At 36.6% G+C, this 25,725-nt stretch overlaps 1 protein-coding gene across 1 annotated transcript; it reads right to left on the bottom strand.

Moving 5' to 3' along the window:
- IFNAR1 (interferon alpha and beta receptor subunit 1) lies at positions 1-25,725 on the bottom strand. Its single transcript, XM_074154003.1, has 11 exons — positions 25,586-25,725; positions 15,845-15,965; positions 14,185-14,378; positions 13,330-13,487; positions 11,993-12,140; positions 10,925-11,039; positions 9,769-9,971; positions 8,413-8,570; positions 6,255-6,408; positions 3,021-3,175; positions 1-1,628 (listed from the first exon to the last, which is right to left on the bottom strand). Exons 1-11 carry the CDS (start codon positions 25,680-25,682, stop codon positions 1,401-1,403), a joined length of 1,731 nt encoding a protein of 576 aa, XP_074010104.1. The 5' UTR covers positions 25,683-25,725; the 3' UTR covers positions 1-1,400.

Genomic DNA, 25,725 nt, shown 5'->3' with positions numbered 1-25,725 from the left:
AATGTGCAAAATTTATTATGTTCTTCAATGAACACAGGGACATAAAATTTATAAAATTTCATCACGTCTTCAAAATTAAAAAATTGTATATAAACACCAATGGTTGCTTGTTACAATAAACAGCAGCACACATGAAGCTTAAAACCAGTTTACTCTAAATCAATTTCTTCATAAAAATAAGCTACTTTAAAAAAAAATGTCAGAAGAAGAGTAGTAGGCAAACTGAAAAATTATTGCAGCGTATCCTTATAAATCTTAGAAAGAAAAGTCTGTTGGCAAAATGAGACTAAGCCGAAAAAGCTTTGAATGACAAGCATCCTCACTGTTTGTTAAAAGGCATTTTCTAAATTCAACTTCGGTCCTTCTAATTACAGAAATAAGTTTCCTCCTTGTTAAAAGAGATTTGCATTTCTAAATACAATTCAATTAGAATTAAACATTTTACACCGCTGATTATCTAGCCATGGGAAAAAAAAAAAGTAATCAAGAATATGCCTCTTAACATGCCTTGTCATTAAAATAACAGTATTATTTAGTTTCTTCTTACAGCATACATTTGGCTTGGTCACTTGTTGCTTTTTATCCTAAATGCAGTGCAAACCAATTTGACCCAAACCTCTATTTACAAAGAGCTTCTACTACAAAATTTTTCTTTATAGCAAAGTGAAGTGAACCTCCTTCCTGCCTTTCCCCCTCCCCATACTTGCCCAGATGACAGAGTGCTGTGGGAGAAGAGCACCCTGATGCAGGCACACAGATACATGAACAGGCAAGTGAGCATTGGGAGCATCCGGCAGCCACAGCCACAGGGAATTCTACAAGGAGGCTCAGAGGACCCTCACTGAGGCTACTGTTGTCCCTTTGCATCTTTTGCTCTGGACCTGCTGAGCCAAAAAGCACTGCCCCTGAGGGAGTAGGAAGAGAATGTCAGAAAAGTATTTAAAATTCGTTGCTGCATCACTTTCCTTCTGCTTGTGTAAACATTGTAAGACTCAATACTGGGATTTAGGGCTTCCTGTCAGAGTACACTGGCATTCAAAACAAACCTCTAAGACAGCAAGAAGCTCTTCTTGTGCAACACTGTAGGCTTTTGCTGAGGTTATCAGGTTCAAGTACATAAAGTGTAGATTCTGCTCCTCTTTACAGAGATGGTATTCTTTTAATCATATGATGAAAAGTCAAAGTGGTGTAAGGTACGAGGAGTCAATTGTGTTTTAACCTTCTCTGCTGCAAGCTGACTGAAGTATGTAACTTGCCACTAACAAAGTGCAGATTTGGAAACCTGTAGACAAAGGTCCCAAAGTAACACTGTCTTCCTTAGGCTGCAACTTTCATAATAAAAAAGTTTTAATTGTTTATGACGTTGCCAGTCCCATATATGAATTTTATTTTCTTAAAAGTTATACTATTTCCTTTTCTAGCGTTTCTTCTGACGCTTTGCTCCCTGAAGTATCATCATCGTTAGAATAATTCCCTGAATCTCGACTGCTCTGTTTCGAATGTTTGTAGTCTTTAAAATCAATTTGATTTAGATCTTCTGTGATGATAGTCTCAATTATAGAACAATTTTCTATTGGTTCCTCTGCAGTTGACCGATAAGGACTGTTAAAGAGCTGTTCTCCAAAACCCTGCAAAAAGAGAAGCAGAAAAGGAGATGAACATTCATACATAATACCTAAATAATGATTCTGCTTAATACCACTGCTGTACAAATCAGATTTATCATGTTCAGTAGCATCATGAGGTTTTTCTACCTATGATATGCCATTTGTTTCCCTAAGTTCACAAATTCAAAATTAGGATGAAGATTAGCTGCATTCATATAATTGAACACTAAAGAATGACACTAACAATCTTAACTCTTGCTATGCTCAATCATCTGTATGATTGCAATATATAATTGATTATAGCTGTATGAGTCCACACAAGAACACTCTCAACACATCATGTGGTAGCGCAGGGATGACAAAATCTACAAAAAAATCATTGATTATAAAGCAAAGTTAGAAAGAAAAAAAGAGAAAGTGAGCTGCAGCAGCAGGATACCAAGCCTTATACAGCTCTCAATAGCACACTGCTGTCTATCCTACATGCTTTATAACTGTTCTCTGAAGTGGTCGTTTATATCAAATCCACCACAACAGGTTCTAAATATGCATTGCATTAATTATGTTACCAGTATTCTACTGAACGAACCAGCTAAAATGCTGTTTTACAAATAAATTAAATTCAGATTAGCCCTATAAACTATGAGACTGGTTTTAAATCACAATTTTATTCAGAAAGCTTTGTATACTACGTATCTTAGGAGCTTCAGTGAGAAGATGACACGTTAGGAAGGCTATACACTACTCAACATCAATGTTTTAAGAGACACAGAAGAGAGTACAGTATGAAAGGCACTTTGTGCTCCATTTCAAAATATACCTACACTTCTGTATTGCCCTTTTTATTCCAGAACAGGATCCCTACTAAGTACTATCTATGCCAAGCTGAGCTGGAAACTGGATAACATCTGCCCTTTTTGAGACCACCCAGGCCACTAGGTCAGGACATGGGAGAAGCATTTGCTGCCTGCTACACCAAAATTTTCTCTAAAGATTGGGCTTGCATTTTTGCCTCCTCCGAGTTTTAAAAGATGGCGAAAAGGCTAGAGCATGCTTTTCCAGATGACACAATGGAAAAACATTTCTGGTTTCACATAGCAGGGTAAAAGCACATTATCACGTTGGGTAGACATGCGCACTCTCTAGAATGAAGGACCATTAGCAACAATTTTGCATAGACAGAAGAAAAGAAAAACCATAAAAATTAGCAAATATTGTAATCACAGAATTCTAGAAATTGATACTACCCATTTTTCCAAAGGAATTCCTGCACTTGGATAAAGCCTATACAATTAATCTTGGCATACTCATAAGACCACAGGATAATAGGTAAACACTTTTTCATAACATTTTCTGTTCATTTTTCCAAAAATACATCTGCTTAATGAATGACAAAAATATGTCTCATCTTACCTCTATGTTCAAAGGAGGCTGGCATGATGGAAAGAACACGTATTTGATTTTATTGTAGGCTTGATACAGGACAAAAAAAAGCGGTGCAGCCACAAGCAAGACAGCAACCACGGCAGTTACAAATGTTGCTAAAATGATCAGAGGTAAAATTTTACCTAAAAAAAAGTGAATAAAAACCATTCAGTCTAGGTATTCATAAACTACAAAGATTAAAGAACAGATTTATCTCCAAATATACTGCTACAGTATTTACCATAAAATTTCACATTTCTACAATACAATACACAGCCATGATGATCATTACAAAAATGACGCCATTCCAATATCTTAGGTAATTTTATTAAAAACATAGCACAAAGTATTTATCCAATATAAGAACAGAGGCACTCACAGAGAGGATCAGAACCAAGATCCAGTTATTCCCAGTTATATTCTAGTTATATGTCACTATTTGACAGCGAGACAAGAAGGCTACACATAGCTAGTTTCCATGAAGCACTTGATGCATGTAAATCTATTGCTGTATTGCTTTTGTACAGCATCTAATCCCAAGGAACATAATATGTAATCGATAGAGCTCTCTTCTTTAAAAAGGCAGATATAGAAGTAAGACTCCCCATGGGCTATAGAGTAAGAATGGGCAATTACTACAGTGAAGTTGGCCCACAGTTATTTAGCCAGGAAATGATTAGAGTGCCTAGACTTGCAGGGTCTTCAGGTGCTCAAAAGCATCCAAATGTTTTCTTGGATAGAAGAGGAACTCCAATTGTAAGCTTCAGATGACTACAACACAGCCAACAGAGAGAAAAAAGGATCTTCCAGTGAGCATCTATTCCTTTCAGATGCTTATCTAAGCAAGAAATCAATCTTAAGCCTATTCCAGTTATTTTCTACACCCGTAGTCTAAAGAGTAGATCAGCACAAGATTTTACTTTATCAGTATAGAAAGGCAAGAAGAATTTGACTTCAATGCTCAAACACGGTGTCATCAACTTGATGATGCCAAGATCAGCAGTGCAGTTGATTAGCATGAAGGGACACCGTTCAGAGGGACCCTGACAGGCTTAAGGAGTAAGCCAACTTCATGAAATTCGATAAGGCCAAGCACAAGGTCCTGCACTTGGGCTGGGACAGTCCTCAGTATCAATACAGGCTGGGGGATGAAGCGATTGAGAGTAGCCCTGCCAAGAAGGACTTGACAGTACTGGTGGATGAAAAATTGGGCATGAGCCAGCAATGTGTGCATGCAGCCCAGAAAGCCAATCATATCCTGGGCTGCATAAAAAGAAGCGGCCAACAGTTGGAGGGAGGTGATTCTGCCCCTCTATTCCACTTTCATGAGACCCCCACCTGCAGTACTGCGTCCAGCTGTGAGGCCTCCTGCACAAGACAGACATAGACCTGTTACAGCAGGTCCAGAAGAGGGCTACAAAACCAGTCAGACAATTAGAACACCTCTCCTAGGAAGAAAGGCTGAGTTTGGGTTCAGCTTGGAGAAGAGAAAGCTCCAGGGAGACCTTATTGCAACCTTTCAATATTTAAAAGGGGCTTATAAGAAAGACAGACAGACTTTTTACCAAAGCCTGTAGGGACAGGACAAGGGGCAACAGTTTTAAACTAGAAGAGGGTAAGTTTAGATTGGACATCAGGAAATAATTCCTATGAGGGTGGCGAGACACTGGAACAGGTTGCTTACAGAAGTTGTGGATGCCCCATCATTAGAAGTGTTCAAGGTCAGGCAGGATGGCGCTTTGAGCAACCTGATCTAGTGAGAGATGTCCCTGCCCATGGCAGCGTGACCGGACTAGATGATCTTTGAAAGTCCCTTCTAACCTAAACCATTCTATAAGGATGGCCCTGCATACCCGTATTAACCCAGGAACTGTGGAAAACCTTCTAACAGGCCAGGCTCAGTTCCAGGACTTAAGATTGGGACCTTATGGTAGAAAGAGTTTACATGACTGAATCCAGCTTTTGATAGTAAAATACTGTAGTCAAAGAAACCTTTCATCTCTATAGTCATAAGCTATTCAGTGCTTAAGTTCAAGAGCCTTGCAAGCTTCCTTCTCCCCTCCTCTCTTCTTCTTTGCAACATATTCTCTGCCACAATCTCTAACAAACAAACAAACAAACAAACAAACTGAAGGGAGTTTGAACATACTACAAATAATACATACCAGGAGACACTTTAAAAATAATTAAGATGAGACAATCAGGTCTTTTTATCTCTAATTCCAGTTAGTATGAAAGATCAAGGAATGAAAGATTTCCACACTGGGATATAAGAACATATGGGAAGTACAGGGAAGCAATCTGTATGACTGCATGTCTCTCAATACAGAGTCTTGAATATACTGATTAAATAGGCTCGTTATAATAGATGGATATGAAGACTAATAAATAACTAGTAAAATAGATTAAAGAATTTCTCTTATGAAGGTGAAAAAGTAGCATTTGTTTCATTTTAGGCTTGATAAAGGCAAAGGAGCGAGGACTACAATATGAATGAATCCTAAAAGCTTAAGATGTGAGAAAGTAGCTTTACTATTATTACATTTTCTTAGCTTTAAGTCAGTTTGGATACTTAGTAATTTTTCTAGTGTTACAGCCTGTTAACAGAATAGACAATTGACCAAATTAAATTCAACGGTAACTTGCTCTTACATTCTGAGTGTAGTCCATCTATAAATGTATCCTCCTTTTGCATAAAAGTGAGCTTTCAGGTGCGAGTCTGATGATTTGTCTCTTCACACTTTAGCATGGGTTTTTTTAAAATTTAATTCACTCACAGAAGAATTAAGACAATTTCAAGAATAAAATATTCTTAAAAACATAACACTTAGTGATTCCGTGCACTCTACTAAAAATATCTTAGAAGTACTGGAAATTAAACCTTGCCTATTAATAAAGTCATTGAACAGAATTAAATTTAATTCACAATCATTATAGTTATTAACCTGAGATAATTTCTAAACTGAGTTGTGTTGTGGAATAACTAGAATGTAATTTTGACCAGGTCAGAACAGAAGCAGTTTATTAGTTTAGTTATAGGAGAGAACGCAGAGCAGACAAGTGACAGACTGCTGATACGGATCTCTTCCAACTAGGTGCTAACTCTGTGAGGCCATTAAGTCATGCTGCAAGTAGTTTTTTTAACTAGTGAGACGTGCAAAGGCCCATGAAGGGTTAACAATTTTACTCCCAGTGGTGTAACAATTCCCAAGCTCTTCCTACCTCCAGGTGTTTTGATGCATTCCTCTTTGCTGAAATGACTGCTTTTGTTGTAAGCTTTTGAGAACGCTTGTACCTTCACACAGTACAAAGTTGAGGGTGTTAGATCAGAGATCATCCCTATTGTTTGTTTTATCTCTTTTGTTTTGATTTCCTCCTAAAAAAGAAAAGTTGAAAGAATAAGACGCACATAAATAATACAAGAGTCACTCAAACAGATTAGAATTTTGGCCTTTGCCGAAGTAATTCTGTAAGAAGTGAGACACCATTTTGCACTTGGATTAAATAAAATAAACCCACACAACTCTCTCCTAAGCAAGCACATTCAGGAAACCCTTATCGGCAAGAACCAACTGCTTTCACCACACTGAAATTTTGCAATTCAAACCCGTGTGCAAAATGAAACTTCTCTGTGCTGCAGTTTGTTTTCTTCTCTTCTTCCATGCATTTACACATACACATTTACTGACTACTGTATAATATTTTACTATTAGCAGCATCTAAAGAATACGGATAAGACACGTAAAAACGTGAGCTAAAAGCATGCAAGATTGCATTGTTTTATGATACATATAGCTATAAAACTGCAAATACAGAAAGAAAAGAATCTGAGGGGCCAGAAGCTACATTAATTGAGACACTGCACAGAGTCATACCATAAGAAAGAGAGCTCAAGAACCCTACAGCCTTCAAAAGTGAGCCATTTAGAAGCTGGTACAAAACTCGGTGCAATTCTGCAAATCATTACTTACAGCCACATCAATGGGAAAAGATTAAAATCTCAATTACTTTGTGATAAAAGTAATCTTGATTAGAGCTTTAAAAGAATATTTCAGAATCCTCCCCCGCCCCCAACAAACTGATTGATTGACTGATACACCATATATGCACCTCTTTTGAAAATAAGTTTGAGAAGAACTCAAACTCAGTATGTAAATTGTAACAAATTTTATATAGAATCATACAATGGCTTGGGTTGGAAGGGACCTTAAAGATCATCGAGTTCCAACCCCCCTGCCATGGGCAGGGATACCTCCCACTAGACCAGGTTGCTCAAAGCCCCATCCAGCCTGGCCTTAAACACTTCCAGGGATGGGGCATCCACAGCTTCTCTGGGCAACCTGTTCCAGTGCCTCACCACCCTCAAAGTGAAGAATTTCTTTCTAGTATCTAATCTAAATCTACTTCTTTCACTTTAAAACTGTTACCCCTCTTCATAGGAGAGGTGCTCCAGCCCTCTGATCATCTTCCTGGCCCTCCACTGGACCCCTTCCGCTGGACAGGAAGGTCCATGTCCTTCCTGTGTTGAGGACCCCAAAGCTGGACACAGTACTCCAGGTGAGGTCTCACCAGAACAGAGTAGAGGGGCAGAATCACCTCCCTCGACCTGCTGGCCACGGTTCTTTTGATGCAGCTCAGGATGCGCTCAGCTTTCTGGGATGCCAGCACACATTGCCAGCTCATGTTGAGCTTCTCATCCACCAGCACCCCCAAGTCCTCCTCTGGGCTGCTCTCCAGCCATTCTCCGCCCAACCTATATTTGTGCCTGGGATTGCCATGACCCAGGTGCAGAACCTAGCACTTGGCCTGGTTGAACTTCATGCAATTTGCACAAGCCCACCTCTCAAGCCTGTCCAGGTCCCTCTGGATGGCAACCCTTCCTTCCAGTGTGTTGACTGCGCCACACAGCTTGGTGCCATCGGCACACTTGCTGAAGGTACACTCTATCCTACTGTCCAGGTCTCCAACAAAGATGTTAAAACAGCACTGGTCCCAGTACCGATCCCTGAGGAACGCCACTTGTCACTGGCTTCCACTTGGACATTGAGCCGCTGACCGCAACCCTTTGAGTGTGGCCATTCAGCCAGTTCCTTATCCACCAAGAGGTCCATCCACCAAATCCATGACTTCCCAATTCTGAGACCAGGATGTCATGCGGGAAAGTGTCAAACGCTTTGCATAAGTCCAGGTAGATGATGCCTGTTGCTCTCCCCTTGTCTACCAATGCTGTGGCAATGTCGTAAAAGGCCATCAAATTTGTCAGGCCTGACTTGTCCTTGGTGAAGCCATGCTGGCTGTCACCAATCACCTCCTTATTTCACACGTACCCTAGCAGAGATTCCAGAGATTATACTGTTTTAAGTATTTAACTGGTTCATACCTCATTATTCGATGAATTCTTCCAATACAGAATCCGGTAAGACAAGTCATAATTTTTCATCATGACTTCACTTGTAGATCCTCCTGGAGGATAAATCTGGATATGAAGCAAAACATCATCACTGATGTCCACCTTTACACCAGGAGGGCCAATTTCATCTTAAGACATTAAAAAAAAAAAAAAAGTTAAAAATAAGACTGAAAGAATACAAATAAAAATATTGCATAAAATAGTGTAATTTAAATCTATGACAATTTTAAAGAAACATATACTTAAAAGTCCAACTTGACTAAAAGCTTCATTCAGAATCCAGAGTCCTCAGGAATATTTAAATTATTTTTTCTTTCCACATTCATGTGTTGCTTCTGCAAGCTTCAGTGACATGAAATACACAGATGGTGATTAACTCCAAGTCAAAGTGAAACTACTGAACGGTTCTTAATCTCATCACGATATGGGCCCTCTTTTTCACATATACCTTCTTTCACAGTCATAGTATAGTTGAAAAGTGAGAAGCATTACAGTTTTTATTTTGTTGAATTATTTACCTAGGTCACTTATCTTATTAAAGAATTATCTAATTACCAAGAGCTTGGACAATGGAAAGTTGACATATAGAATAGCTATGAATTCCATCTTTAAAATGCAAGGCAATGGAATATTACCCTACATATTAGATAAAGATTTATTGAGGTTTATGACTGATAACTTTTTTGAAGTCAAACATCTTAAGTCACATTTCTCACAAAATCAAAAAGTGCAACAAAGATAAAAATTACTGTAATTTCACTCTGGAGAGTGTTACATATTTTTGATTTAGATGTCACTAAAATGATAGTGACAATCTTCAGGTTTGTATGCCAATGTAATACTGCTTCAACACAAAATTCAGGGGTGCACTCTGCAGGGGTAGAGAGAAGGAAGAGACAAAAGTAGATGCACAAGAGAATAAAGGCAATTGATTACAAAATTATTTGACTTTGGCACTGTTTTTCTGAGCACCAAGAAGTGCTCCCTGTCAATAGCAGAAGTCAGACTAGGGATATTTCTGCCACAATATCCCATAGTGATTAATGTAGTATACAGTGAGATTATAAAATGCCATATAATGCTTTGTGGTTTAATTTTGTAAAGCAAACGATAGGATTTAAATGCAGTGAAATACTGGCTATGATGAACAGAGAAGACCATGGAAAAACTCCTGTTTAACTTGGTGGGGCCAGGATTCCCAACACAGTTTCTGTAGGGGAACTTTGTATGCAGTTTCATTAATCTAGCAAGTTTCTTTTGCTAAGTAATAGCATTAGGTATGAGTTTGTTGAGAAATGAAAGTTTAAAGAAAACACATTTACTTACTTGTTACCAGAGGAATTACTTTTACTTCATTAGACAAACATGATTTATTATATTCATTCATGGCCTGCACACGAAAATAGAAAGTTCCAAAAACAGTAGTGATGGCAGATGACAAATTGCATTGTGTGTCAGTGATGTTTTCACATCCAGGTACATTGAGCCACTTCATTGTGTGATCATCATAAAGTTTCTTTAGATACCCACTGCAAGAGATATTTTAATAGTTTTGATGTGAGGTCCTTGAACTCCAAAAAAGAAAAAAGTGTGTTCACTTGTGCTACATAGTGTAAGTTTTTTTATTTTTGGAAGAATGAGCCTCTTATAAATGAAAAAAACAGTATTCTGAATTTAAGAAATTTCTAACTGAAGCAATGAAGTTAGCTGCATCAGGAAATACAAATTAGTGCTTTCATCAAGCCTCAATAAAAAAAATTATGTGTCGATTTAAAAACCTTTTAAAATCCAGACTAAGATTTTTCATATAGCTCTATTAGGTCAGTTATTTTTCTGTCACACCAAAAGGAATTAAAAAAAAACGCTTGGGGTATCTCTCCGCCAACTAGATACTAAGACACAGGTTTATAGACAAGATGTGTTTTTTGCATGTTGGGATCTGACCAGAATTAATCAAGTTTGTTGACAACTGAAACCTTGAACACCTGCATTTTTGCTCACTTCTAGTCCTCCAATTTCTTCATAGTCAAAAAGATACAAAGCAATGAAAACGTCACACCTTTTAAAAATGTTACTTGGCATATATTTAGCAGTTCATTCCATCAGGTATTTAACACTCTTAAAATCATGGAATCACGGAATTGTCAGAGTTGGAAGGGACCTCTAGAGATCATCTAGTCCAACTCCCCTGCTAAAGCAGGATTGCCTAGAGCACGTTACCCAGGACTGCATCCAGGTGGGTCTTGAAAATCTCTAGAGAAGAAGCCTAGTGTCTTGAAATTCCAGGATATGATATTACATGAAATCCTTTTAAAAGCCACGCTGTATCTACATGAGGTACCCAATGTTTCAAGGAATACACTAAGCCACTTTTGCCAAAGTATTTCACTTTACTTTCTAATAACTACTTGCAAGATACAATGGATGGCGTTTAGAATGACATAACCTGTTTAAATAGAGATATAGAAACTGTTTAACTTGCCTGAGATACTGTACATTGTAGCTTACATGTTGTTTATACCGATTATCCCAATGCAGTTGAAATTTCATATTCAAAGCAAGAATGCTCACATTTGTTGCACAGAACAGGACATTCACTGTTAAAAATGAAAAGAAAAGGAAATCCACAGTTACTGAAAAGCTTTATATTATGTACAGCAATTTCTCACTGAATGGGCATTTCTAATGTAAATGGTCATGGTACACTTTCAATAATTAAAAAAAAAGGTCTGTTTTCATTATAAGGATGGCAAATCAAAGACAGTGATATATACAGCATATCAAGCCTTTAGTAAAAAAAAAATCTGTTAAAAATCGATTTAGATAAAATTAAGTACACAACTGTTGAAATTAGTAGAAATAAACTGGTTCAGCAATAACTCAATGAGAAAAAAAGTGTAAAATACACGTGTAAACATAAAGTAATTTTGATGTATTATTCACTCAATCTAATGTTTTGACTTTCTACATTCCCACAGTTACTTTTTTTCCTGACATAAACATTTGAAAGTACTTAAACTGACACCTGAACAGCACATAGAGTTTAAATTTAGACACACAAAACAAGCAACTGGTGGCAAACTGCCACTAAGTCATTCTTCAGAACCTGTAATAATAAATTTACCAAGGCCTGCATAAAACTAATATCTTTTTAAGCTTAGCTCAACTTTATATGCGTTCATTTAGCACCAAATATAAAAAAGGCTTTTGTTTTACCTACAAACACATCCCTTTCCTCCTGATTCAAAGTTACAAGTTCAAAAATACCCATCTTTCCAAAATACAGAAAGTAGTTTTTGCAATCTAAATTAATGGACAGAATTTGCCCCAGAGTAAAAATCTTGATGTACTATTAAAACTCTAATATTGATAGGTGACATATTTTATATTGATTTAAAATAGAAAATAGACATAACTGTCAAGATTGCTGTTATACCAAAATGAGTAGGAACTTGGCATTTCTGCATATTTCTATTACTTTAGAACAACTTACTTTCCAACAGTTTAATCTTGAATAATCATTTTAAGACAAAGCAATTTTAATCTGTACCTTTACGAGTAGTTTTTATGCAATGAATGGGACTGAATAAACCTTCTTTAGACTCCAAAGGATGAGTTGCTCGAACTTTCAAACAATAGGTAGTGTCTGGTGCAAGATCATCAATTTTGTCAGTAGGAAAAATACTTTGATTTCTGAGCTGTAAAAAGCAATTGTAAACAGCATATGAAGGTAACTGTTCTTCCTGATGAGCTGATTTTTTTTTTAAAAGTATCTTTTTTTCTTCCCCAGGTTTCAGCCCATTTATATTATATGCCATCAAAAATGCTAAAATAGGGAATGAAGAACAATATATGAGCTGAATAAATGGTAAAGGGAAGTTTCCAACTTATCCATGTGATTGAGAGGAAGGAACATATTGTGTTTCTTTAACACATGAAAGTGGGGAGGGATTGCGGCACTGCTCTACATGAGACAAGTCTAACACAAGTATTCTGCCCTTACTCAGAAAAGAAATAGTACACTTACATCCCCCAATTCATTGAACAAACACTCGTCCCCCTTCCCTCTCCTGCTATCTCCCTGCTTTTGGTTTACCAGACTTTTCAGTGACTGATCGTTGTACAGAGCTACTACTTAGTGTAAAGCTTTTTTTCCCCTTTGATATGTAATGATTACGACTAGGTCTTCCACGTGAACACGGATCGAACTCTTCAATTCCTACCCTAACCTAGCTGGCACCCATTCCCCTAAAAGGATAAAAAAAAAAAAAAAAAAAAAAAGAGAAAGACTATTTCTATCTTGGTCTTTACAGAACAGCTGTGTGAGATGCACATTATGGCTTGGAAACTAGTTCACGATTATAAGACCTCAAAAGAATCCCTAAAAAACCCCCAACCAACCATATAAAGCCAAAGAACTTAGTTAATGACATAGGACAGCGTACTGACAGCTGTAGTCAAGCTATATGGATCTCAGTAAGATCTCTTACCTCTTCCCCCCCCCCTTTATCTATGCCTTACTGTAAATGCTTTTTCCCACTGCCTTGAACTTTTTCCCTTCCCTGTTCCTGCTGTCTGAGGGTGGCTCCTGCTTCAACACATCTGAGAGGGTTTCACCTTCTCCCTCATGCACTGGAAAGTGGCTCCAGCATTTAACAGAAATACAAACTCTTACCACAAAATATCTAATGCAATCATTTAATAAAAACAAAACCAAAAAACTCCAAGAAAACATCCCCTCTCAACTTTTAAACTGCATACCAACAGTTATACACAGTTACATAATTAAATAATTCTGTTTTAGAGTACGAAGCTATTAAAGTTATGTTATCTCTGACAGTTATGTTAAGGCTAAAGTAAAAAAAAAAGTGATAAAAGCGATCATACCTCTGCATTTGATGAATTTTCCCAGATAACTAAATTATATTTAAAACTTAGATCATCTATCCACATTTTTTGGACCTGATTTGCTTCTGGAGGAGAAACCTTAATTTTTATGACTCCATTTATGGACTGCAACTCTATTCCTGGGGGACCGATCTGAGCTGCAAATATTAAAAGAAAAAAAGTCAAGCATAACTACTTAAAGAAAAAAATACCAAAAAAATTATTTACATTAATGAAACCACAGTAACTGCCTATAGTATCCTAGTTTTAATTCTTTTGAAGCAGTAACAAGATCACAATAATTGCCTATAGGATTTTAGTTTTCATGAATTTCAGGCAGTATGTAACAGAAATCTAACCTAACAACCAACCACTGTTACCTGGTTCTAAAAACAGTAGGGTTAAAATGCAGTATTACTGGTGAATGTTTTCCAGAAAATGCAGTGAAAAATCAGTGTAAAGTTATTCTAAAACACGCAAGGCAAGAAACCTAGCTCAAACAAATCAATCCAACATTGAGGGAAGGCTTCAGTACCATACTATACTGTAACTACTGAAAAGTCACCAGGTCAGAAGGAAACTTCCAGAAACATCCACTGTCAAAAAGGATTTTTCTGAAATCAAAGCATCAGAAAATTCTGTCAGAAAGCCAGCATCACTTAGAATACTTTCCCCTTTCCAGAAATGGGAGCATAACAACATTGCATGACCTGCAAATACCTTATACTACGTTAAGGGTAAGAAAACTACTAGCTCAGGTTGTTATGAGCAATGGAAACCACACGCATTTTTTCCCACAGTAATGCGCTGAAGGACATTTTACTAAAAATGTTACAGTATATATGGAGCTCATACCTATATCATACGGAGTCATTTCAAAAATGCTAGACCATGGAGACACTTCTTGCCTTCTTTCAGTCCTTATACGCAAATGATGTTTATCATAGTATTCAGTTATTGCTGAGGAAAAGTCACATTCCATGCGAGTATCATTTTGACACCCAGGCAACTCCTTCCATTCTGTTCCATCTACCTTAAAATCTTCAAACCTGTAAAAAAGAAAACACCCCCAAAATAAAACCAATATACAATTTAAGTCTTGAGATTCTTTTTCCTTTTCTTCTTAACACTAATAAATGTCACACCATTTAATGCTGTTTATCACCAGCATGAGTGTAAACAGTGTTATCTACTTAGCTACCCTGGAATTCAAATCGCCATTTAATTCATTAATTTAATCTATTAATTTATTAGTTTAACCTTATTACCAAAGGTTAACAATCAGTCTGCAAAGTCCGATACCTGTTTGCTTTATTCACCATGTAAACACACAGTGTCAGAAAACAGCATCAAAGAACTGTTAATACCCAGCATTATATCCTTAATACTTGTTCCTAGTCTGGCAATGATCTATAATCCATTGGAAGAAATTTAAAATCCTTGATGGTAAGAACTGCTTAAAAGAGCATAAAAGCAGCAAATAACCTCAATTCCTAACATTAGCAAGAAATGTAGATTAGGGGAAAAGACAAACACAAAGGAAAAAACTGGAGTTCAACAACAAGTGTTGGAATAATTAGCTTTACAGAAGCTATTTTTCTTGTGAGTTAACAGACATTCATACCTTATTTAAAAGGCATTTCATGTAGAGATTAAATATGTCCTGCCCAAAAAAAAAAAAAAATGCACAGACTTGAAGTAGTAATTGCTTATCCTCAATTCCTATCTTATTCTTCAGAACAGTATTGCATTTTTAAAATAAAACTATTTTCAAAGCAGCTGTTTCTCATCACATTGAGGAAGGTAAGCTTTTTTTAAAAAATCCAAAATCACACCCTATGAAACCCTAAAACCAAGAACTTCTTAAGTGATTTTATCTTAGAAGTGTTTTTTAATATTTACTTGTCAGGAAAGTGCCACAAAATACCAAATGTATACGTATATGCACTCGTAAGTACTGGTATATGAAACAATGAAACCCAGCCGAATATTTAAGAACAAAAATTAAAGTGTTTCATCTGGTGATTAAAATTTGCAGATGAGAAATATAGATTCATAAACATTGGCAAATTATTCAAAAGCTACACTGAAAATTCACTCATATGTCAAAATTCATACATTGTGTGTGGCCACAATGTAGCTTAATTAAAAAAAAAAACCACAAACAAAAAAAAAACCAAAACAAAAAATATCTAAATACTATATTTCTAAGTGTACATGTTAATCTTCTCAATGAACCACTACAATATTAAGCATTAGTACCAAGTGTGTTCTGCATTTGTAAGATGTGACCATCAGTGAACATTCTAATTTTATATATGAATTAGACAAAGGAAGGACAATACTAGGATTCACTTCATTTCAAGACTTGATCTTCCTGGCCTCTACTTTCTGGATTTCAATAAGTCTCTATAAGTTTTACATGGCAGTATCAAGAAGCATAACAATTAATTAATATGCTTTTCTACACAAATAAGCATCAGACCTTTCCAGCTCAGAATAAAGTTATACTTACCACCGGTATTCTGCTGAAAATGTCACATCAGTGTCATTCCCAGTGTACTTCCACCTTAAAGTGAAATTCGTATTTACAACATAGACCTGAATATCCTGCGGACTCTTCAGATTAGTTTGGCCTACAAGAAAGTAACATAAAGGTGTATAAAGACTGGGCTAAATAACTTGTACATAATTTAAGAACAACTCTTTTTTTTTTTTTAAAAAACAAAAGTAGAGTGCTATAGTGAAATGAAGTAACAACAAACATACGAGGTAAGAAAACCGCATGCTAGTCAAATGGCACTTCAAATACAGAGCACAGGAGCTGTGCATCAAGTAGGTCCTTTGCCTATTTGACCACGAGCTCTTTCCTCTGTGTTTAAAGTCTCTCTCCTGACACCTTTTTAAAAAAATATATATGCAGTCGTAACATTCAAGGCCTGTGTTCACCATCATGGATTGATTATAAGCAGTCTGAATGCTTTTAAAACAGTATTTTATTGGTTGAATCAAACATCTGGGTCTCAGCTGCAAGGTGCTAGGGATTGACATAATGCTGTCATTTCACAGTTGCAGAACAGACTGAGCATAGTACACTTGTCTTATGTCATGTGTTACTGCCATAAATTCAATATATTGAACATAAATCCCTTTCAGTGAGGCATCGTCAAACATCAAATCTTGTACCTTGCTCACAGTAATCCTATGCTTTCTTTTACACAAAGAACAGTGCATAAAATGACTTAAGGAGGGCAAGGGCTAAGTCTCAGGACACATATAAGAATGTCCGTAACATCAAGGGAGGGACCAGACCATGAGAAAAGAAGGCCTAAGAGTCAAATTGCCAACAGGAGGGATGCATGCATGCTAGAATAGCGCTCTCTCCTCTTTATTTTTCACCTTTCAAAAAGAATTATTAAAAAACCCCAACTGCCTCATAGTTACCTTATATTCCACTTCCTAAATAAAACTTCTTTACCATTAACTTTTGAGGTATGCGGAATCCCAGGTGTCCCATTTGGTATACAATTCAGGTATCAGAGAACAGATGACAGTAACAGTGCTGTGGGAGAAGGAATTATCCTGATACTTAATGAAAACTGAGATTTATCTAGCTATTTTTAAGGGAGGTTTTGCTTTGAATTATTTCACACCAGTCTACAGCACTGCTTCAAAGCAGCAAGGCTAAAAAGTTTCAATCAGGGCCAAAAGTTTGGACTGAATGTTTTCTAGTACTAGGAAACTAAACCAGACTAAGGCTTACAGAGCAAAGGGAAACAGTGTGAAGGCACAGGGAATATGCATGAACTGAGGAAACCTCAGGCAGGAGTCACTAGAATTATACCAAAAACACCAACTAAGCAGCCATATCCAGATTCACAGAGCTTAAACTTCATCTAAGTCCTTCTGCCTTGTACCCTACACAAAGTATCTTTGACAACCCAGGCAATGTACTATTTAGGCAGTACACACCTCTGTCCTCTGACTAAGAATGCACTTTCAACTTCTAACGTCAGGGGAAAAAAAAAAATAAAAAAAAATAAAATCACCACATACCTCTCTGCCTTGACTTTCTATTTTAAGCAGTTCTGTGTTATACTATTAATCACTTTCCAATGGCTACAACTTCTAAAAACACGTTGGTGACCATCACTCTGAAATTGCTTTTTGATGTCAGTCTAATATTTGATTGTATTAGGAAGAAAACAGAACAAATACATCCTATTTCACCTGGACAACCAAAGTCTGTTTGCACATCTAAAGGGTTATCCTGAATTTGATTTTAAGAGAGGCTCTTCATTGCAAAAACTATTTCATATTTTACATGATGACCAAATTCTCTTTATAAAAAGGAAATGTGCATGGAAAAAGCGATCTATAGACTGAAGTCTGCAAAATCCTTTTGGAGAACAGAGTTAAAGTGTTATCCATAGACTACTGACTTTTGGCAATATCTTCCAAAAGCATAAAACTTGAAAGGAAAATAGTTCAATAAAACCTCATGGAACCCACTAGAGAATTTATTTCCACAATGCATGATTTTGTTACTCTTCTAAGCTGACAGACTAAGATAAGTCCAGAGAATATCAAACTACATTTGATCATCAAAAAATAAGGAAGCAAAGGAAATAACTATTATTTTTTTTTCATAAATTTATCCAACAGATGGCTATAGTTCAGTCACAAAGCTTATGATAACAAAGGCAGTTATTTCAGATTTTGGCACATAATAGAAATCTTGACTATTTATATCCTTTCACAAAGAAAATACTCAGGTAATGGGAAAACATTATTTAAACTTTGAGAATGTTTGCAATAAACTTAAGAACTGAAAAGCCTGGAACAAAAAAGTTCCACTAGCTTTTAGTAATAATTAAAAAAAAAAAAAGAAAAAAAAAGAAAAAAAAAAGAAAAAAAAAAGAAAAAAAAAAGAAAAAAAAAAGAAAAAAAAAAGAAAAAAAAAAGAAAAAAAAAAGAAAAAAAAAAGAAAAAAAAAGAAAAAAAAAAGAAAAAAAAAAGAAAAAAAAAAGAAAAAAAAAAGAAAAAAAAGAAAAAAAAAAGAAAAAAAAAAGAAAAAAAAAAGAAAAAAAAAAGAAAAAAAAAAGAAAAAAAAAAGAAAAAAAAAAGAAAAAAAAAAGAAAAAAAAAAGAAAAAAAAAAGAAAAAAAAAAGAAAAAAAAAGAAAAAAAAAAGAAAAAAAAAAGAAAAAAAAAAGAAAAAAAAAGAAAAAAAAAGAAAAAAAAAAGAAAAAAAAAGAAAAAAAAAAGAAAAAAAAAGAAAAAAAAAAGAAAAAAAAAAGAAAAAAAGAAAAAAGAAAAAAGAAAAAAAAGAAAAAAAAGAAAAAAAAAGAAAAAAAAAGAAAAAAAAAGAAAAAAAAAGAAAAAAAAAGAAAAAAAAAGAAAAAAAAAGAAAAAAAAAGAAAAAAAAAGAAAAAAAAAGAAAAAAAAAGAAAAAAAAGAAAAAAAAGAAAAAAAAGAAAAAAAAAGAAAAAAAAAGAAAAAAAAAGAAAAAAAAAGAAAAAAAAAGAAAAAAAAAGAAAAAAAAAAGAAAAAAAAAGAAAAAAAGAAAAAAGAAAAAAAAGAAAAAAAAAGAAAAAAAAAGAAAAAAAAAGAAAAAAAAAGAAAAAAAAAGAAAAAAAAAGAAAAAAAAAGAAAAAAAAAGAAAAAAAAAGAAAAAAAAAGAAAAAAAAAGAAAAAAAAAGAAAAAAAAAGAAAAAAAAAGAAAAAAAAGAAAAAAAAAGAAAAAAAAAGAAAAAAAAAGAAAAAAAAAGAAAAAAAAAGAAAAAAAAAGAAAAAAAAAGAAAAAAAAAGAAAAAAAAAGAAAAAAAAAAGAAAAAGAAAAAAAAAAAGAAAAAAGGCAGCACAACTCTGCTATTACCATAGAAAGTATAAGCCTGTTAGAGCCCCTCAGAAAAACAAAAAAGTAATAATTTGTTTGAAGAATACCACCACCTATGGTAATTGATAGATTGAATGCTATAATCCTGCTTTGTAGAATTTATTGCTTTATGACCCTGTGGAAGATTATTTAAGTGTTGTGATACAGCATAACGCTTTCAGTTTCGGTTCTAAAGAAACATCAACCATCAGATTGGTATCTTTCATATCTAAAGTGCAGAGTAGTGCTTTTCCCTGTAAATACATGCATTCACGTATTTTCAGAGACTTAAAAAAAAATGTAATTCATAGACTGAATCTCTATCTAAATATTTATTTGTAAAATATCTTAATAAACAGTATGACAGAAAACTTGTTTCAAACTGTCTTTTTGGAATGTAATTCAACTGCTGACATTTGAATAACCTTCTAAACAGACAGAAAGAGAGACATGGTTTCCTCAGCTCTCTAGCAGCACACATACCAGATTTAAAAACCTGCCATGGCAGTACTAAGCAGAAGTCTTTACAACAGGAGATTGCCCAGGTAGATTGTTTACCCTGGACAACACAGAACCTTGAAGTACACCTAAGCATGTAGGATTAGATAACATGGTATTAGCTGATAACCACATTGCACCTACAGAGCTCCAACAATAATAAAAAAATGCTACTTCATGTTAAGACTATTATTTTGTTTGCTTTGGGTAGAAAATGAAATATCCACTGCAATTCAAGATTATCTTTCCCACATTTTCAAATCCTTATCTTGTATGTTGCATGAAGCTTTACAATAATTCTTAGAAGACCTTGTCCATTTGAGGATAGGAAAAAAAGAAATCTGGAAGCAAACCCAAAGTCATTTCAATATTCATGTTCTAACCAGAAATACTTTCTCCCCAGGTTACAAAAAACATGCTGATGTAAGACATGCAACTAATGTTTGAGCTAGGCCAGCTTTTTCTAAAGCTGGTAAATACCACAGCAAATAATCATATCCTCCCTCTGGACACAAACAATATTATAAAAATACAGCTCTGGATTCTGACATTTGGAAGAAGATACTGTATTCCAGTCTGGAGTAAGAGCACACACAGTGAATCAGAAAGGATTTATTCCAGAACAGGTTTGTATAAAGGCCCAGAAAATGACTGTTGCAAGTCTCAGATTTGCTCTGAGAGCTTCCTCATGCAAGTTTGAGAAAAAGCAGGATAAATGTCAAGATGGAGTCCATTTTTAATGCTCCTCATAAACTGCTGAAACTAGGCATTAAGACCTGTTTTCAGAAACACGTGATAGCACTTACAGAACTTTATAATAAACATAAACATGCTATTCAGAGACATCACCTGTAAAATTGACTTATAATCCACTACAGAGTTAAAAGCAACTTGCAACAATTACTCAGGGAAGATCCTAGAGTCTTCATGTAATTTTCAGAAGGTTGTTCAGTGTTACGTTCAACAATAACGTACAAGTGTGAGCACTTGCGGTCAGTGCTCAGCAATAGTCAAAAAGGGAAAAAAAGTTAGAAACTGATATGGAATCGAGGGAGTAAAATAGAAAGCTTAATGCCATTATATAAATTCATTATAGACTTATCTTCAACGCCATGTGCAGCTCTAGAGTGCCCACTCTTATAAGCAGATAGCATAACAGAATAAGGCAGAGAAAGGTGACAAGGACAATCCAAGGTATGGAACAGCTTCTGTCTTGGGAGGAATCAGACTATGATCCTTCAGCCTGAAAAGGAGACTGAGGGGAGGATATGGCAGATCTGCAGACACCCGATGAGTGGCATGGGGAATGCAAGCGGTAGAAGATTGTTCGCTGTCTTAGCACAAAGCCGGAAGCAACAAAACAAGCACCACTCTGCTCTGAGCAAACAAATGAAACTGCTGCTTCACTGAACGCTTAGTCAATCCGTGGAATTTCTTCCCTCAGGACTCTGTGAATGCTCAACTCTTATCTGGCTTATGAACTCAAATACAAAGTTTCGATAAAATAAATTGTTGTAACACAACGTTGTAAAGTGTCACGAGATACTTCCTTTTTAATTCTTTTCTACTACCCTACTAAACACTGCTGTAGATGAGCATCGGACTAGACAGCCTTTTGGCTTCATCTGGTATAAAACACAACAGCGAAAAAAACCTGAAAAAACCCACATGACTCTTTGTAGATGTATCTCAAGCTTGATTAGGTACTTTCCTCCTTGCCCTGGTCAGAAAACAAGATTATTGCTTCAGAAAGATCTCCCAGCCCTGACGGCCAACCCTGATGATTCAAACTATTTTCACCAGGAAATCAAATTTCTTATCCAAATTCAAATACCTATTTATTGAGGGTTCCAGATCATAATTATGCACTTTCATCTGTTCACTTCATCTCCTGTTGCAGGTAAAAAGCGGGATATAAATAGAGAACCTACTATAATTTTATACTCTGAGAAGTCTCTTTGCTTGGAATTTGTAAAAGTTAATGATCACCAATTGGCATTTTAACACTTCCTAATCACCCATTCGTATACTGGAAACACAGAAACTGAGCTGGAAGAAAACTTGCAAGATCACCTGTACTTCACATTGGAGAAAGCAGGTGGCCAATTCTACGTACATCATCAGATGTTTGTGTAGAGAAGTTCTACGGTTTCCATCACTGCATAATCTGTTTCTACACGCCTCCAATCTCCTGAAACATTTCGCTGTCCTTACCATTAGAAATCAAAAGCAAAGAACTCCCAAACAAGATTTCCTAGTAGATTTTGTTGGAGGTCTGGATCTTTACAGAACAGATCCAAGTTTCCTTACAGCAAGGATGCTTAAATAGTTGTTGCTCATAGTCCATGGACAACAAAGTTTACAGACTGCAAAACCCAAAATCTAACCTTTAAGCACATTTAGCCTATGTACTTTTTGTCTACGGATATTAAAGCACATTATTCTTTACATCAGATGTATTTGAAAACTATGTTAAACATTACTAAAAATAAGGAGAAAAATGAATGGCAGCAATAATTCTTTTCATTTTAAGCCAAATTTTCTATCTTTCTGAATGACTTTTGGTATTCTCTCCAAATGGTTGAACTTGCTTGAAAAAGTATACTTCAGAAAATTACAATACTCCAGCTGAGATTAATAAATGGAAGTCTAGCTTACAAAACAGAGGGCCTAACCATTTAACTCTAATTAGCACTGCTGTGCCCCAATACTTTGGGGGTTTTCTATAACACCACTTAAACTTCTACACATAAATTACAAGGCATTGTATCATTGCACCCTTTGGTTTTTTTTACCCCAGAACTGATATTTAGACCATCCTTTATCGTCCTCTATTTGCCTAAGTACACAGCCCTGCACACATCCTTTTTCAATACCGCCATACTTTTATCTGGAGTGTCTCTCCAGTTTGTAAGGATCCTTCTCGATTCTACACCTGCTTTTCAAAACAACTATGAGCTTCTTCCAGTTAGTTATATGTGGATTTAATAAGCTTACACCATTCTATCACACAGATTATTAGCAGGTCCCCAACTTGATACATCCTTCCCTCTTGACAGCGAGCTGTAAAAAAATTTTGGTGAGCTGGAAAAATCATACTGAAGCAGTTTAACATAGACTAGTTTTTCTACTATGCTTAAGAGGTTAGTATACAACATAGATTCAACAGAAATACTAAGCTAAAATACATGCAATTGGAGCTCCTCTATCTGCACAGCCTTTTACTTTAGAATAGCAGAAATTCAGGTTGATTTAACATGATATTTGTTCTCAATACCACAGACACGCATAGGTGATCCACCCATCCATCTTTTCACATAATACTCCCTATTTCCAGTGTTTTGCGTTTGCTTCCCTAAATTAATTTCTTCAATCCCAATGAACAACAATCCAGGAATGAAGGAGTAAATTCAGTAACATTTAATTACCAGAGAAATTCCGTGATCTAGCTAGAAACCAGATATGCAAAGTAATATAAAAAAAAAAAAAAACCACAACAAAAGACTTCTTCCTGGTTTATTTTACTGACAATTAAAAGCCAGTCATTTAAAATTAACTCATGTTTCTTCATTTAAAGCACAAGGACACTTTGGTGCTGAGGACAACATTGTAAGAGATTAGACTGTCATGGAAAGAAGAGACTGAAGACAAGAAAAGCTTTTAGCACAATTGCCTATCTTCCTTCCTCTGTCAAATTTTAATAAACTGAAATAAAAAACCAACTGTTCTAATAAACAAACATCACTACTTAATTTATAATATTTTAATTAATATTTTCAATAAATTATAGTTAAAAATAATAACCATTATATAACGTTACAGAATAAAAAAAGCCATTCCACAAAAGAAGAAAGTAGTCTTAGCAAGCCAGAAATACACTCCTTCATGAGACATTGAAGGGGAAATCCCATTACAAGTACATAATGGCTCATTGCTTATCACATTAAACATGTGGCAAAACCAATGGAAACTTTATCTCAACCTTTCAGCATAGGAAGGAAAGGAGACCTGTTATATGCAATATTGAAAAAAACAAAGCCACAACCAAATATACACCAAAAATGACCCAACTGGTATTGGTTCCGTGGACAGAAAGGTGCTCTAGAGAACCTGGGAGAACTCTTACTGCGAGAACTTTTATACAGGAGCAGCAGAGAGGAACTGCTGGTTTTGACAAGGCAGAAGGTGAGAGGTCACTGCACAGGAACAATTTCTTCTAAGTCTAGAAGTAGCGTATAGCATGTTAGTCATTTGCTACAATATGTGTGGGTAATCAAAGTAGCTGCACGTATCACAGTGCTTCCGGTTTTGGGATGGAATTTGGGGCTGGATAGAGCACAAAGAATACAGCAACAACCCAAATGGCTGAAAGAAAACAAAGAAAGAGAAGAGGTCCCAGAGCTGCATCTTTGCCCAAACCCTACCATGAATGCAGAGTGTGGACCCCTGAAAACAGCCTCTCTCTAGTCTTCTTTTGGGTATGCTGAACTAGAACAAAATAATCTTACACAGAATTCAAGAGTATAGGTGGCATCAGAAGCAGCATGCACACACTAGCCCACGGCTAGAATATTCCCATTATCCAAACTAGCTTAGCCCATATACTCTCTGTTGCATGTCACAATGTCCTATAAATAGGCAGGATGATAATATATAGCTTTTCTGGGCTGCACAATACTTCCCCCTTGAAAAAGGTTTTGTGCAATTGTTGTTTCTTGCTGCATAAGGATGTAAGAAGAGCCACACGTTACTATCCTGCGAGAAAAAATCCTCATTCTGCAATTTTAATTCTCTCATTTCCTTATTTATACTTTAGGTTCTGCCAGTTAGACTGAGATGCCTTTCAAACAAATCAGTACGATTCAAAACCTGTTTGCCCCAGACTTTAAGCTACAGCTGCTACAGTTCAGAGATAGCAAGTAAGCCTGAAGCAGACAAGATGAAGACAGCTACTTTAGAGTAAAACAAAGGCACTCGGTGAAAACCAAACCCCACTTACCCACACTGACACACCCGTCCAGACCCAAGGCCTGTATGCCTTTGCATCCCCAGAGCAGGCTCAGGGACCACATTCCCATTCACCACACCACAGGCCAGGGCACCAGGCAGCCACTGAAGGGCTGATGCCCGAGTGCCCACAGCCACACGTCTCGGTGGGGGGCTGCTGGAAGCACAGGCCCCAAACCACTTCCCACACTCCCCACGGAAGCCAACGACATCCTGGCCTGCATCAAAAGGACTGTGGCCAACAGGTTGAGGGAGGTGTTTCTGCCCCTCTACTCTGCTTGGTGAGACCCCACCCGGAGTACTGTGTCCAGCTCTGGGGCCCCCAAGATAAGAAGGACATGGACCTGTTGGAGCAAGTCCAGAGGAGGGCCACAAGATGATCAGAGGGGTGAGGCACCGCTCCTGTGAAGACAGGCTGAGAGCTGGGGTTGTTCAGCCTGGAGAAGAGAAGGCTCCAGGGAGACCTTATAGCCCCTTCCAGTACCTGAAGAGGGCCTACAGGAAAGATGGGGAGGGACTCTTTATCAGGGAGTGGTGCGATAGGACGAGGAGTAACGGTTTTAAAGTGAAAGAAGGTAGATTTAGATCAGATATGAGGAATTCTTTACTGTGAGGGTGGTGAGGCACTGGAACAGGTTGCCCAGAGAAGCTGTGGATGCCCCATCCCTGGAAGTGTTCAAGGCCAAGCTGGATGGGGCTTTGAGCAACCTGGTCTAGTGGAGGTGTCCCTGCCCATGGCAGGGGGCTTGGAACTCGATGATGTTTAAGGTCCCTTCCAACCCAAACCATTCCTATGACTCCGAACCAGCCACCGCACCAACCCCTAGCCGCCGCCCGAGTGCGGCGCCGCGCCCAGCCCGCTCACCGGGACCCACCTGTGCAGCGTAGGGGCAGCGCGACCAGCAGGCAGGAGAGCAACGCCGCCACAGCCGCGCGCCACATGCCAACCGCCGGCGCCACTCCGCCGTCCATCCGTCCCTCCGCACGGCCAGCTCCCGCACCGTTACCGGAAACC

The sequence above is a fragment of the Numenius arquata genome, chromosome 1 (assembly GCF_964106895.1).
Source record: "Numenius arquata chromosome 1, bNumArq3.hap1.1, whole genome shotgun sequence".
Lineage (NCBI taxonomy): Eukaryota > Metazoa > Chordata > Aves > Charadriiformes > Scolopacidae > Numenius > Numenius arquata.
The sequence above is the reverse complement of the archived record's forward strand: the minus strand, read 5'-3'. Positions and strand labels throughout refer to the sequence as shown.

Coding starts and splice junctions, on each gene's coding strand:
- IFNAR1 (XM_074154003.1), bottom strand. CDS start 25,682: ATGGACGGCGGAGTGGCGCCGGCGGTTGGCATGTGGCGCGCGGCTGTG. Junction 13,488..14,184: donor AATGACTCCGTATGATATAG/GTATGAGCTCCA, acceptor TAATATTTGCAG/CTCAGATCGGTCCCCCAGGA. Junction 3,176..6,254: donor ATGCATCAAAACACCTGGAG/GTAGGAAGAGCT, acceptor ACTTTTTTTTAG/GTAAAATTTTACCTCTGATC.